Here is a 16,287-nt window from a genome sequence, read left to right as displayed (position 1 = left end):
TGGCTTTCTAGAAACCTTCTGCTCCATCAGAGTGTGGTAGCCCGACATTTCATTGCTCTGTCTGCTTCCCAGCATGACATGTGCTGAATCTAAAAAATTGCTCGTGTGTCTATTCACGTCTCCATTCAGCACTATGCCCGCTCTCCTCTACTTCCTCCTGCATTTAGCAGTGCAGAATAAAGGGATGTAGGGCATAAGGAAATATTTCTCCCATTGCACTGCTTCGGACTGGCCTTTTGTTTGCTTGCTTGGCATGGGGGATTTTTCTCAGGGACGGTTTTGCACAAGGAGCTGTGTTAAGCTCTGTTCATAGTGCGTCAGGACAGAGACACAACATTCAAGCACAAGCTTTGGAGCGAGGATCACTGCGCTAAGTAATGAGAGAGTTTAATGGATGCCTTGAAGGCTCTAAAGCCAGAGAAATGCAAGAGGTGTACCATTTCACTTTATGACTCCAACACAACCTGATGCCTTTCCCATTTCAAAGCAGAAGATACTAGCGAGTGGTCTGGGTTTAAGAGCATCAGCTCACAGAAGGAGTGGGAACCTACTGTACTTCCGCACTGATTTTTTTCAATAAACACAGAACAGCCGCAGGGGGGTAAAAGCGAATGGCTACGTCTCTTCACGAACATTGTTGCTGTGTTTTCTGTTCCAGCTCATCCTTGCCACGTGGGAAGGAGGGTACAACTTGCAGTGCCAGAACCTCCACAGCGCCGGGGAGGCCGATATCCGGGTGAGAGACAGCAGCAGCTCAGCCCCCAGCATCCACGGCAGCCCTTCCCTACGCATCCTTATAGCTGCCTTCACAGCAATAACGACATTATCAGTGACATCTTCAACATGAGGGTTTTAATCAAGTTGCCTAACAGCTGGCAGCAAACAAGAAGTGTTATCTTTCTGATTCAATACAGATGCATCTGCATTGAACGCTGTGGAAAGCATGACAGGGAGTCTTTTGAAAAGCCGTATATCAAGATCTGTGATCAAAACACCGTTGCCTGACTATTAAAATAGAGAATATGGATATTTTAAAACTTGGAACAAAAATCAGCCATCTAAAATGTAACACTTGTTGGGCTGTAGCTGGAAATGGATTTAAGCCCAGCTCTAAACTCTGGGAAACTGCAGAGATGTTTTGCTGGCCTGACTCATCTCTAGTTTCAACCCTTATTTCTGCATCCCAGCAATTCCATGTATTAACCCTCTGTCATTCCCCACATCAGGCTCACTTTCCAGACAACATTAGAGCTCAAGGGCAGAAAGATTAGTTAACCTATATAAAATTTTCCCTAACCTTTGAATTTATGTGTGCTATGTCAAGAAAAAGGTCAGTTAAATACCTTTTCCCATCAACAAGGTGTTTTCCCCCTTTCTGTTTTAACTAACTGCCTTTAACTGACCTGGGTCATACCCTGAGCTCTGATAAAGTATCTCAACTCTAGAGGAGGGTATATTCCATTGTACTGAGTGTCAGAGATGCATTATTTAAAATGAAGAAACTGCCAGCAAAATCTTTTCAGTGCCAAGAAAGTATAAATGGTAACAACCTTCAAAAAAAAAAACCACACACAAAAACCCACCCACAACTGTATCTTCAATAAAAAAAAATAGAACAATTAGAAAATCCTTCCTCAAAGCCTATATTTCTTAAATTATATTTAAATAATTACATATTTATACAGTCACATAAGAAAAGATGTATTTTTTTTCTAAAATGCCTCATTGAAAAGGGAAATAAAATCGAAGCAAGAGCTTGTGCTCCTCCTTCAATAGGATATCAATGCCTTTTTGGAAGTTGCATGCCTAGGGACTGAGGAAGTACAGCAATATTTAAGCCCTTTTATTGACAGATAGTGATCTCCTGCTCCTTTGTTCTTGCTCATACAGGTAGCCAAGGTGCTGTGGTGGTATTATTTTTCCAAAGTAATTGAATTCATGGACACCATCTTCTTTGTACTGAGAAAGAAAAGCAGCCAGATCACCTTCCTTCACGTGTATCACCACGCCACTATGTTTAACATTTGGTGGTGTGTCCTGAACTGGATACCTTGTGGGCAAAGTAAGTCTCTGCTGGCTTCATCACCTGGGGTACAAGTCACCTGTTGCAGGAGGGGAACCGCACCGCCAGGCAAAGCAAGGGTATCACTGTGCCATGTGGCAGCACCTTTAAAGGTTCATAGCCCGTCTTTCAGAACTGCCAAACACCTGCAGATCACAGTAAAATTAGAAGCACAGTTAAAAGTTCAGGGGGGGGGGAAAAAAAAAAAAATATCTGAGTGTTAGGCCCTAGATTTTTCACTTAGCTGCCACAACTTCTCATTATTTACTTCTCTTCAAACTACTTTTAGACAGGGTAATACTTATGAGTAGTACACAAGAGTGATCATGTACAGGACCTGCGCTCCAAAAGCAGATGCAGGGTGAAATCATGACTCAGCATCAATCACGACAAATGAATCGATAGTACTTTTACAAATTTGACTCCTGGATGCATCAATCTGACATTCTGCTATAGCAAGATACTTCACTTAAATAATCACTAATTAAAATACCAGCTCGGGTTTGTTGGTTTTTTAAAACGAAAATACAACATCTGTCTAGTAGAATAGCAAAAAAAAAAAAAAAGCCCAAAAAAATACAGTTTTCTCTACCATCAGGGATTGTTTTAGCAGCTACCAGTTCATATCATTATGCAGTAGAGACTTTTCAAACGTTAATTTATAAAACTTTCAGGGAATTTTGTGGCAGCAGGCCAAACTAAGTCAGCATTGCCTCCAAGCAAGCATGTAGCAAAACCCAAAACTACTACTTGAACGGTGAAAAGAACTGCCAGAAGTAATTGATAAGGTCTTACATTTCATATTGATATAGCAGCAGCGTTTGGCTCATTATACCTCGGGTCCAATATATTTCACAACAGTAACTTCTAAATGACTTGGATCTTAAGAAGATGTTGCAGTTGTTGTTATCTCCCCTGTTAAGGTGGGGAAGATGTTCCACAAGCTGCTTCACTTGGTATTTGTAGACTAAGTCCAAACAGGAGAGAACTACTTCAGGTGTCTCACAACATGCACGCTTTGCCAGGGCTTCATAGAGCCAGAGGTTCTGCGTGGCACTACCACGCCTGAGAAGAAAATCAGTTTTCTCACTCTGAGCTATTCAAGGGAGTCACCCCAGTCCACTGCAATGCTTTGTAAAGCAACTTGTTGCAGGTGTTTTTCAGAACAAAAAGCAGAATTCCCATTTGTTGGTACTTATTTTGAACAGCACAAAAATCAAAGCAAACCACTCTTATAGTTAGAAGCGGAGATCAAGGGGTTTGCTTTTTTCCTACAGAGGCTTAAACAACTTAGCAGAGGTTTGTGCTTTCTGTTGTGTCTGAACGTATTTCACACACGTGGCACTAACTTTGCACTATTTTAATTAAGAGTGGAAAATTCAGTAGCTAAGTAATTAATTAGTAATTATTAAGTAATTAATCAGTGGAAAAAAAATCAAAACAATTGGTGAAATCGTCTTGTAGTTGTCAAGCACTGCCATCAAACACATGAACATACAGCAGATGCAGTAGTGCTGCTGCTTGCCAATAGTCTGTAAGGTACAGAGGGTAATTAACTTGCTGTAGAATTAGTAGTTACTAACTACAGCTGATTAGAGTGGCAAGGTATTATCTGGGGTAAAATTCTGGCAATCTGCATCTAGCAGAAGAGCCACTGAAGAAAATCAGAGGGGTGCTCAAACACAGCCAGGCGAGGCGAGTTTAATTCAGAGTAAAGCCCTCGCTGCTGCATCAGGGAGCAGGGGAGCGGGTGCCTCCCAGGGCACTAAGCTGCAGTACCAGCAGCGCTCACCCACAGCGGCGTCTAAAGCTTACGGGGATAGCGGAGAGACTCATTCCCCCCTCCGCTTTGGGAGGGGAACAGCAGCAACAACCTGTAAACTACAGAATAGAAAAGGAAAGTGGAGAAAATGAAAGATATGGGATGAAAATACAATATTCATCATGAGAAAAAGCCTGTAGGAAGTATCATTCAGTTTGTCAGTTGTCCCCAGGACAGCATCTCTCCACATCAGGAATTTATTTAGCAAAGGACAAGCGCAGAAAGAAGACTTGCTGTATGCAGGAGGCATTGCTAACAATATCTTCTCTCACTTTTAGCAGTTGATATATTAGATGTTTCCCTTGTTGGATTTTTATAGGTTTCTTTGGACCCACTCTGAATAGCTTTATCCACGTACTCATGTATTCTTATTATGGACTGTCAGTCATCCCTTCTATGCGCAAGTATCTGTGGTGGAAGAAATACCTCACTCAGGCACAATTGGTATGTAACTATTTTAATCTCTTTTTTAATGGCTAGAAGTCCTTCGAAATTCCAGAGTTGAATGATAAATATTGTCAATTGCAGAATTAAGACAGAATTCAAATCAAAATGCTATCATAGAATGGTTTGGGTTGGAAGGGACCTTAGAGATCACCTAGTTCCAACCCCCCTGCCATGGGCAGGGACACCTCCCACTAGACCAGGCTGCTCAAAGCCCCATCCAGCCTGGCCTTGAACACCTCCAGGGATGGGGCAGCCACAGCTTCCCTGGGCAACCTGTTCCAGTGCCTCACCACCCTCACAGGAAAGAATTTCTTCCTAATATCTAATCTAAATCTAACTTCCTTCAGTTTAAAACTGTTACCCCTCATCCTATCACTACAGTCCCTGATAAAGAGTCCCTCCCCAGCTTTTCTGTAGGCCCCCTTTAAGTACTGGAAGGCTGCTATAAATTTTCTCCAGAGCCTTCTCTTCTCCAGGCTGAACAACCCCAGCTCTCTCAGCCTCTCTTCGTAGGAGAGATGCTCCACCCCATCATGCAGAGTTAAGTCACTAGTACAGACTGCATAACTTAATAAAGGAGATGACACTCAGAAATATTTTCTACAATACAGTAGAAACTCTACAGTCCATAAAATTCCATTACTTTTTCACTCTTGCGTAGAAAATGGGCATTGCTTAATCATGGCAAATAGACAGATTAAGAAGTTAGAAAAACCACCTGACAGAGACAGCTCCAGCTGGCTCCAAGACAGACCCACCACTGGCCAAAGCTGAGCCCGTCAGCAAAGCTGGGGGCACCTCTGTAATATCATATTTAATAAAATGTAAAAAATGCTGCACAGCAGTTGAGAGAGAGAAGTGAGAAAACACGAGAGAAGCAGCCCTGAAGGCAGAAGTTGTCTTCTATCAAGGGAACATCAAGAAGGCATATCCCATCAAGAAGGCCTGATGTGAAATAAAGTTCCTTTCACTTTTTTTAATCTCAGGGCCTGTTGATATCATTTTGGGAGTTCAGACGTCTGCAGTGAGCTTAAAAATGCCTGTGTAGAAATGCGTTTAGCAAATGCTGCTCCTCTGAGCTGAGACCATCCCTGCAGTTGAAACACGCTGCCCTGTTTGAAGTGCACCCCAGCAGGCAGGACCGAGGGCACGCTCGGCTGGCTGGGGAGAAACTGATGCACCGGCGTGGGCTGTGGTTCACAGTCCTAAACACCAACAGCCTTCCACAATTCCTTCCCCAGCTCATTTTTGCTTCACTTGTCCCCATCCTAACTCCATTAACACAACCAACCAGCCTACCTGAACTTCTCCTCAGACCTGGGATTTCCGTTCAGTTCAGCAATTCCTTCCCCAGCTCATTTTTGCTTCATTTATCCCCATCTTAACTCCATAACGCCAACACCAGCCTACCTAAACTTCTCCTCCGACCTTGGGATTTCCAGTTTCAGTTCAGACTGCTAAAGCAATTGCCTGGAGTCTAAAGAGTTTTCTCGAATTTCTGCCCAGTAACAGAGACAACTCTGTACCTGCCTTGACGTGGTCCGAAAGACAGAAAAATCCCTATGTAATAATAAATAAAAGGATTTATAACAATAAAAAGGGTTTTCATTTTGCCAACTAGGCCCATAAACTCGTATTTTTAGAAATCTGACCCCTTAGGGTTTTTTCAATTTCATAGGAGTGCCATTTTCACCCTCGCAGTACAGTCACAGGTTCAGAAAGGGATAGTTTTCAGGAGTACTCGAACTTTCAAAAGAGCAGGACTAGGTGACTTTGTGATATTTGATTTAGCTAGCACCAACCCTTTCTCAGCAAATACTCGTGCACGATCTTTCCTCCACAGCTCCAGTTTGTGCTCACTATTGTGCACACGCTCAGCGCAGCTGTGAAGCCATGTGGATTCCCGTTTGGCTGCCTCATGTTCCAGTCCTCCTATATGGCCACACTGGTCATTCTCTTCATAAACTTCTACATTAAGGTAATCAGCCTTCCAAGAGCTTTCTGACAGGGGTGGGGAAAAGAAAGAACTTTCTGCCCAGCAGTCTTGATGAACTCACATGTAGAATTAACATCAGTACCTAAAATATGTTTGTATTATACGTACGTCGGTTAAGAATGAGAGATGCAGCAACCTCTGCAAGAAACAGACGCTTAGTAACGATGACCTCCCCGTTGCAGCTCAGCTCTTCCATACTGCAATGAGGTGCAGTCTTGTGCCAGGGCTCAATCCCGTACTCGCATAGCAACCACTGCATTCAGGATTTAGGAGGTCTGAATTTGCTCTGTTGGGCAACTTTTCGAGCCTTCCTCCCTCCTTGGAAAAAAACAAGCAAGCAGCCCTGTCTTTTTAGCAGGGACTGCTCCAGCCTGCCTGCATACATAGAGCTTCTAGCGAAAAGGGCTTAAAATCTTTTTTGACATCAAGAAGTGTTACAGTAATACTAGTAAGGTAATATCACGCACAGCAGTGAAAATAATAGAGTTCCCTTAACGCAGTCTGAAGCAAATCTATACATCTGCATCAACAAACACCAGGCAGCTGCATTTTACAGTTAACCATTAGTGTTTGGAGGGCACTAAATAAATCCAAGCATTTACTTTCGATTTTGCTTTTATAGACATACCGGAAAGCACCTTCGAGAACAGCTACAAAGGAAACCCCTGTCACAACAGAAATCAAGAACGGTTTCCATAAGGACTACTTCGCTGCTGCCAATGGATTCCTGAACGATAAGAAAGCACAATAAGTATAGCATTTCCTATGATTTTTTTTTCTAAAAAAAAAAAAAAAAAAGAAAAAGACTGAATTACAAGCTTTAGCTTAAAACCTATTTGAATACGTTTATCGGTTCTTTGTATCAGACGCTTATTAATGTACGGCTATTTAGGTTTTAACAAAACAAGTAGAAGTACTTGTCCTGTCAAAAATCACCATCAGAACGAGAAGGCCAAGATCTTTCTCACATGAAAAAAGAAACTCTTTCCTCATCTCTAATGCTGACACAAAAACGCCTTATAAAACACTTGATGGAGAAATCCATCAATGCCTTCAAAATGTTAGGACTCTGTTCAGACTAACACCCTGAGCGCTTTCTGTACCCGTGAGAGGTCTCCAGGCAAGGCTTCGCACCCGACGCATTCAGCTAAACTGTGGTCAAGGTCAGAAAAAAAGATGGGGAGGGGGGGAAGATAAGATAATCTTACTGTTTCTATCACCATAACCCTCTCTGCTGCTTCCCAGCCGTTCCCCAAAGCACGTTCCCTTCTGTGGACACCAGCGAGGTACAGCCATCCCTTTGGTCCCATGGGAGCCCTGGGAAAGGATATACCAGAGAGCAGAGCCCACATGCACCATCCCAGAGTTGGCAGACAGACTCAAACCTGACTCAAACACCACAAAGGCTGGCAGCAGCCTGGACTAGTAGCACGTGGGGCTGCTCCATATGATATTTAGAATATACGACATTGCCCGACGATAAGGGGTTTTGAGCTCTAGCCAGAGCAAAACAAGTCACTTTGGATGTGATAAATTAACAGGAGTTCTGACTAAATGGATTTTGAAAGAAACAGGAGCCCAGCAACTTAATAAAGTTAAATCCTTTCAGTGCAAACGTGCACAAAGTTAATCCTATCCAAGCACTGCTAATCTGAAGCAAACTGACATCCCACATATTAATAGATTGGAAGACATAGAAAATCTTAAAAGTGAATTCAGCAATAAGCAAAGCACATTATAATAGGAATTTCTGTGCTAGGTGGGCCTTATTCAGACTGGTCTCTGACTGGAGAAACAGATGGGACTGGGGCACAATCCTCTGCAGGGGAAGCAAGGAGATCCGCCCCTCCCCCCCCCCCCCCCCAAAAAAAAAATCCCAAACCCCACAGTCACAAAGCCTGGACTCAAAGTGCATACTAGTTCTCATTGGTCCTTCCAGAAACTTTGCTTTGCAGATCTTTCTGGTTGATACTGTAAAACTCCGAAGTTATAAGAAATTAGTGGGTTTGACTGAAGGTGACGTACGTGACCATAAGTAAAGGGAGAGCTTCAGAGCTCTGCTGATGTCAGCTTGACGCTGGAAACCAGGTAAAGGCAGAGGGAATTGGAAGAACTGTCAAGATGGCACACAAGGCAACAGCTGATCCATTTGATCCATTTGATCCATTCATCTAAGGCAGGCAAAAACATGGTTATGTATCCCAGCGTGGATTTTAGTCTGTGTGGAGTCCCTAACTTTTTGACAGCAAAGCATGCATTTGACCATCAAGGTGGACAACGTCAGCATGATAACTGCTAAAGTTTACTACCACAACCAAACCCACAGATACTGTCTTTTGTTGTGTTGAAACTGCATTCAAAAGAAATAGAAATAAATAAATGCCTTACTTGAAACTCAAAGGGCTTGGGGGGGGGGGGAGTGGGGCAGGGAAGGAAAAAAAAAAAACCCAAGATGGTCTCACCTTGCAGATCCAGGCCGGCCAGGAAGGCTGGAATCAGGTATGTTTTCAATTCTTCAGATCTGTCTTAACATCTTCAAAATGCTGCAACTTTGAAGAAAAAGAAGTGTTGACTTTTTAAACTGATTTTCCTGTAATACATAACACTGTAAATAAAGACATTTTACTATCAGGGTGTCTACGCTCCCCTTTATTTAAGGCATCAAACTGCTGGGAACTAGTTATTTGAGACTACTTTTGTTACGAAACTTTTTCAGAAAGCTCTTCAGACGTTTAGACTGAGGAACAACCTCCATGACGTCACACGCCACCTCCACACACACCAATGTAAAGCTCCCCCGTGCTTTTGTGCAACGGCTGGCTGTGCTCTGCTCTCCTCATTGACTGGGCAGGTGGCATTTCTGCACATCATGCTCACACACATACTAATTATGTTGATAGGAAACGGTTTTCTACACTATGCAGACACAAGATGTTTATTTACACTTCCTACTTGAGATGGCTTTTTTTTGGTAGACTGAACATCCCTGTCCCTCCCGGACAGTCCTGCTGCTTAACAGTGGCTCTGGACGCAACACAGGCTCCCAGCTCTCCTCCTCTGGGATTTAGTTCAGATACCCAAAGTAGATGGCGTGAATACCTCATACTGAGTTTGCATTTTCCATTGGAGAGAAAATGCACCTTCAGCCCAAACTTCAATCCAGACAGACTTGTTAAAGTTATCCTGGCCCTGCTGCCTCCCTGTTCCCAGGCTCTCCTGCCTTGCGCACTTCGGCAGGTGAGTTCCTTTTGATTCATCAATTGTAAATGGGTCAAAAGAGCAGCCTTGACTTTCACAGAAGAAAATTTCCAAGTACCACATGAGAGAAAAATGCATGCATCCCGTTCATTAGGACAAGTGAGTTTGACTCCCAGTTACTTTTATTCACCTTTAGTTTAATGCACTCTCATGTGCCACACAACACCAAAAGAAAAAAAATATCTAGATTTTGCTGCGTAGGATAGCGTGAGGGCATTAGCAAAGCACAACTGGAGCATCATAGTTGAGACGTGGTGGAGATACAATTTACAGAACATCAGCTCTCCACCCAAACATACATACCCGGGGAGAAAGAGCCTGGCTTACCTGTTATTTGCCAAGATGTAGAATCCTGTCAGTCAGTCCAGACTTCCTCACCAGCAACACAGCTTCTTGTGCCTGTTGTTCCTGCCATATAAAGGTTTGAAAACACCTCATTTGGGAGTTCTATCTGACAAAAATAAATCAGCAGTCAACACCTAGAAAGAAGTATGCGAACTTACATCAATTCCTGGGCAGACTTGGCAGCTATGAGAGGCTTTTAATTGACACACATCTCCCCAAAGATGGAAGATATTTGGTTTAGTTTGTTTTACCAGAGAAGAGAATGGAAATCAGGTTTCTCCCCATGAGTGATCTAATCACTTGTACTGCAAGAAAAATAAAAGCATCAGTACAGCATCTTTCTCCTTCATGAAGAGAATCCCACTGAAAAAGTCTTGCTGGATTGAGCTGTTCAACCTCAACTTGTCATTAGTTTGCAGAAACCACGTGGAAAGGAATCCTTGACCTCCAGCTCCAGCCATGAAGGGTAACCTAGAAATGGAAAACGCTAAGGCAGAGATGCTCCACAGTTACCATGCTCACTCATGGTGAGTTTAGACTGAATGGTGACTTTAAATTCAAGGCCGTTGAGACTGAATATTCAGAAAAAACTTTTACACTGAAAGGGTTATCAAGCATGGGAACAGTCTGCCCGGGGGAAGCAGTTGAGTCACCATCCCTGGAGGCATTTAAAAGATGGGTAGACATAGTGCTTAGAGATATGGTTTAGCAATGTTTTTTGTCAGAGTTAGGGTGATGGTTGGACTAGATGACCTGAAAAGTCCCTTCCAACCTAGGCAATTCTATGATCATAAAAACAATCTCAAAACATAACTAGAACAATTCTGAGCGCTGCTGTAAAGCCCCATACTAGACATTAACATGCGGACGTGAGGTCTAGCACCATGGATGGGAAAAGTTGGTGTTATTCATGAAAAGAGGTAAGAGCTGTAACAGCTGATAGTGGCAAAGAGGATCCAGTCTGAAAGCTGCTCCTACCAACATACAGGCTGAGTAGGAATTCTGGCAACTGTGTGTTCATGGGACACTTCAAGCCACATTCATGGAAAGCAGCAGTCTCTGTATTTCATTTCTTTGCAAGGACTGACAGTCCTTAAATAGTTCCTTTTTTCTCCTCCCATATACAATCCCTCCTTGTGCTATGTTTAGAAGCAATTTCCACATCCTATCATCCAAAAATGAAGTTTGTCGGGCATGTTTTCACTCGGTAGCATGCTTGGAGCACTCCAAAGGAACGGGAGAGGGGAAAGCACCTCATCCAGCCCAACAGGTAAAACCACAACCACGTGACTGCCTGCGTTCACCAAGGAAAATTTGTTGTATGGAAAAAAACCCAACATCCCATTTTACCAAGCTCTAGTGTGTTTTCAGGGCATTGCCTTTACTCTGAATTGACGCAACAAGAGTTTTAAGCTGCCAGCAGCTCCTCTGTCCTGTGGAATGTCTGCACCTAGATGCTCATACCCACATCAAGCCTCAAGACTCTGATAAACGAGTCCCTTCGTTATGTGTCATCATCAGCCAAGTAGAGATCATGGATTGATGAAAGGATCAGATACTGTAGCTTTAAGCTTCCTTCACCCACAAATATCCAGCATGAAACACAACTCCGGCAGCACTTCCTACCCTTGCAGTTGGAAGGCTGAAGCACTTCTCTGCCAACATACAATTGCTCCTTCAGGTGGGGCACGCTGATATCTAGCGGCTTGGTAAAGACTGCAATATCAGAAGCTGAGGCACAAGAAGGATAGCTCCGCAGTCTCGCACCTAACGCTAGTTAGCACGACAAGGATTCATGATTGTTAAGAACAAAGGCTGTTCTCCAACAAGATATGAGAGTTTGGGTATTTAACTAACACTCCCACCTCTGGCCAATTTACATTTTCTAGACTTAGATATGGTGCCCATAGAAGTGCCATACACATCACGTCTCTTCTGACTTAATTTTAAACTGGACCGAACTACCAACCCAATTAGAACTTTTTTCCTATGGCACAATACTGTAGCTGGGAACTCCTAGCTCTCTACAGGCAGCCCCACTACCTGTAAAAACTTGTCTTTTGAACAAAGCTAAGGTTGCAATAACTCGCTTGTTCAAAGCTTGTACTTACCCATCAAAAGTCATCCTTTGATTCTTAGATTGTTTTCAGCTGGGCCCTGATAATAGAAAACCAAGAGGAGAGAGAACAGAGAAAAATCAATCTCAAAAATATAATTTCTTGCAGATTGAAAATACAAACACGGTGGGAGATGTGCAAACACTTGACCCTGCTTGGGTCTCCCCTGAGCGTATATGTGGGAGTACAGGGAAGTAAAGAGGAAGAGAAAGAGCTATTCAGTTTGATTCACTGGTTTTGGATGTTAGCAGCCTCCCAAGGAATGGAGAGGAAGGAATGAGCTTTACTAAGGCCCTTCCAGGAACACTAGGACTAAAGAAGAGAAATCAGGCTGCTGATGTGTGACAAGGCTCAGCTTTACAGCGCTTCTTTCATGTTTTGGCTATAAGTAATGCTTTTTTAACTCTTGCTCATGATAAACAAAACGCGCCCTGTAATATATGACCAGGAAAGGCTCTGTTGCTGTGTTTGTTTCCAATGTAGAATAGCTCTCCGCTGTTCCTGGAAATTTGTGTATTTTCCAATGCACCGTTCTTTTAGACACAGCCCTACCACTTGCAGAAGCGGGACCTGTCCCAGCGGCACTGCCAGCCCCTATCAGCACACCTTACTGAGAACGGGGCAAGCCGACCCCAGGCCAGGGCAAGCACAAACAGGCAGTTCCTCTGGTCACTCTGCCTGTTTCCAGCCACAGAGGACACCCCCTTCGCTGGCATTGCATAGCCTTCATGCAGCCTCGCCACTGGGTAACAGGAGCCCTCTAGACCTTGGATGGACCATTGCATTGATAAGAAACGTGCAGGTAAACAAGCACTTGGCACAGCATCGTGCCCTGAAAGAGATATGCCATAAAGACAGCAGAGGTTATAACGAGGTTTAATAATAAGCTGGCTAAGAACTTAAAACGCACAAAGCAGTTGTCCTTAACCTGCACTTTGTATTTCCCATTTCTTTTTCTGGGTACTGATATATGGCTTTTGCATTTCAGCACCTGCATCATCTTTGTTTTTCTGGTTCAGAAGAACAGGTTGAAAATTAAGCTTTATCTATTTACACTGAAAGGAATAAAATATAAAAGAAATAGCTGGATAAATAACACTTAAAAGAGTGTAAGCAAGCAGGCAAAGGAAACCTGCCAGGTCAGCTACCTACTTTCCAAAAGGAAACATTAGGGTAACCCAGTTACAGGTCTGTGTTGCAAAGATATCATCTGCAGAAGCCAAATGGACTTAAGACCCTCAGGAGGTTTCAGCTCAAACACACTGAATTGACCCAACAGTGTAGGAAGTGGTATGAGATGGGCTGTCCAAAAATCAGAAAAAGCCATTCCTGCCCCAGATGCTGTCTCCAAACACAACTGCTGCTGACTATGGATGGTAAGATCATTAGGAAAGACCAAAATTTCCAGCATGTCCTCCCAGCTTGGGCAGTTCACAGGTTACCAAGCTAGAATTCACTGAGCTTCTCAATAGGTAAAGCATTTTATATGAAGGGGTAGAAAAAGAAGTGCAGGGGTAAGAGACAACTAAGCTGTATGGCATCCCTTTCTGCTCTCCCATAGTTATCACTAAAAGCAGCCTTTTAGGGTTCAGACTTTTCCAATAAAACAGTTAAAGGCAAGTGTAAGCGGATACAACTTTATGATAACTTTTGGTAAGTAAGAGATCCTGATTTCTCCTTCACCCACGCCCTGTGAAGTGCTCAACACTCACCTTCCAAGCTTTGTAGTGACAGGTTACACAGGGAACCAACAGCAAGAGATAGTGAGCATCGGTCTTGTTTCTGTAAGTTATCTAGCAAAGATACTTGGATGAAAAATTTTTTTACAGTCGCAGGAGACATCAAGAGCGCATTCTGTCAGCACACATCAAGTGTGGGGAAATGTAGCAAAACAAGACTTGCTACACATCTACTCCCCTGTGCTGACAAAGTTTAAATGCTTAGCAGCTCTAACTTAGAGAGCAATGAAGCCAAACAATATCTTGGAAATGAAAGATCAACCATTATTGTCATACTTCAAAAAAAAAAAAGATTTTTTAAAAATCCTTAAACCATAGAGGGACATCACATCTCACCCTCTTCCTATTTCAAACCTTCCCTTTGGGCAGTAAGCTCCTTGGAGATGCAGATGAGCAAGCCCAAACCAGCCAAGGCAACATCCACCCCGAAGAAGATGACACATGACCCAAGATGCAGGTTATCAACACTGTTTCTGTGGCTTTACAGAATTCAGTATAGAACAACAGGCACAGTGTGGAAAGCTCCACTCAGTTCTTCTTGAGGTCTGCTTCACCTCAAGCACCACGTTAGGCCTGGTTGCATCCATCACATTTGGCCAGGTTGTGGGGAATAAAACCGTAGGATGTAGGCATTTACCCAGGAACTACTAGAAGGCTCAACCTCGGTAGTTAGATCAGGGAACAACACTGCACAAAGCATCCCTTTACATTCACTAGCGTGAACTCTGGGTTACGATAACAAGCAACAGAGCAGTTCAAGCCCTTACCACACTCCTAGGCCCAGGACCTTGCATTACTACTCAGGTAGTAAAAGCCCCAAATGGTTTTCTGTTTTGCACCTGCTACAGCCAGGCAATAGGAAGAGATGCTCAGATCCCTTAAGGCTGGTATCTTAAAGCCTGTTTTGGTTAGTGACACTGCTGGTGCAACCACAGCATACCAGCGGGACACAAAGCATGCTGAAAACTCTGTTACCGGGCTGCAAAACTAAACAGCTTTACCAGGCACAAGCAGAGCTGTTCACAGGGGTTACAGCTTCATCTCCCAAAAGACACAGCCACTTTGGCTGAGTGCTTTGAGAGAACGCGTTCAAACAGCAGCTGGGAAGACACTGAAGAGCAGCAGGAAGATGGCACCTTAGTCAGGTCACCAGGGCCAGCCCTCAAAGGAATAAGTGCAACATACTGGATGCAAAAGCACAGCTTTAGCCCTTCACATTGTGAATAGGAGACAGCAGACTTGTGCATCTGGAGCTTCGGGAAGGGCAGAAATGGAGAATTTTTTTTCTTTTAAACCAGCCCAGAAGGAAAGATTCAACCACTGCCCTTGACAGGGATAAAGGTGGAGCCCTGACTCATGCCAACTCCAGTCAGGACTACTTAAACTAAAGGAATAAGCATAATCTCCAGACAACGATGAAGTGATGGCAACAGCAGCTTCTCACTGTTGTCTGCACTGGCACTACCCTGCATGATCTTCTTGAGAAGGAATGGTTTCAGCCCCCTCCCCGAAAGACATTCAGTGGTGAAACAAACCCTGCCAGAAGTGGGTTTTTGTCATGAAGGTACATTGTGTGCAGGGAATGATTCCCTCCACTCCAACGCACGCAACAGTCTGAGGTTGGTTTTATGAGATAAGTAGATAGAAACACAGAGCTTGGAAACATGCCATGTTCCCACAAATTCATTAAGATGCACTAGCACATGCAAAGTCTGCCACAGCGTTAAAGGCAGCTTGTGAAGGGCAACTGAGATTAGGGAACTCTGTCGAAGCAGAAGACAGCACTAAATAGCATGGTTTATTCTGCTACTTGCTTTCAAGAGACCTTTGATGCTAGTTTACCTAATCTCAACATTGTTCACTGTACTTTAAACTCTCGCAGAAATCAGTAGTCACTGGTTTTAAAAATCATTTCTCCAGCTTCACTTGCCATTTTCTCTGCAATGCTCCAAAGTTTCATGCCCTCCACAGTCTCCAGTATGCCATCAGGCATCCGGCCAATACCCAGTATTGAGTGGCTCTGGTTTCAAGCCAGAGGTTCCCACAGTGCTGGATGCACACGAGAAAGGCTACCCTTAACATGCCCCATGCAGGGTACACAGAACTCTAGAGTACCTTAACATAGGCATGCACAGTGCATCAAGTCAAAAGAAATGAGGAGACTTTTATCCTATGCAAACAATAGTTTACTTAGAATCAGTCATTAAACGCTTTTACATTTGACAAAGGTATTAGCAGAATACTCAAAAGAAAGCCAGTATATGCATCAGTTTGGTGGCTAAATCATATTTAGTTCGTTTTCTATTTCATCAGAAAAACTTGATGTTATCAACACACAGGGGTCAAAACTGGACTACTCAGTGTATATTCTTTCCTAAGCAAAAAAAGCCTCAAAATCAATGTTATTTTGCTTCCCTTTTTTTCTTCCCATTTAAAATAGCTTAACATCCTTCACAGGATCATCTTCTCTACACTGTATAAGGTGCTCAAATATTAAGAGC

General features: G+C 43.3%; 1 protein-coding gene across 1 annotated transcript in view; it reads left to right on the top strand.

The window, feature by feature from the left end:
• Window positions 1-7,078, top strand: part of ELOVL2 (ELOVL fatty acid elongase 2) — a 48,601-nt gene extending 41,523 nt beyond the window's left edge. The window contains exons 4-8 of the mRNA XM_054191825.1: window positions 659-736; window positions 1,891-2,062; window positions 4,204-4,328; window positions 6,175-6,309; window positions 6,950-7,078. Of these exons, the coding sequence (XP_054047800.1) occupies window positions 659-736; window positions 1,891-2,062; window positions 4,204-4,328; window positions 6,175-6,309; window positions 6,950-7,078 (639 nt within the window). The remainder of the gene's footprint in view (window positions 1-658; window positions 737-1,890; window positions 2,063-4,203; window positions 4,329-6,174; window positions 6,310-6,949) is intronic.
• Window positions 7,079-16,287: the final 9,209 nt, after the last annotated feature.

This window comes from Rissa tridactyla, chromosome 2 (assembly GCF_028500815.1).
Source record: "Rissa tridactyla isolate bRisTri1 chromosome 2, bRisTri1.patW.cur.20221130, whole genome shotgun sequence".
Taxonomy (NCBI): domain Eukaryota; kingdom Metazoa; phylum Chordata; class Aves; order Charadriiformes; family Laridae; genus Rissa; species Rissa tridactyla.
This window is presented reverse-complemented; position numbering and strand designations above follow the sequence as displayed.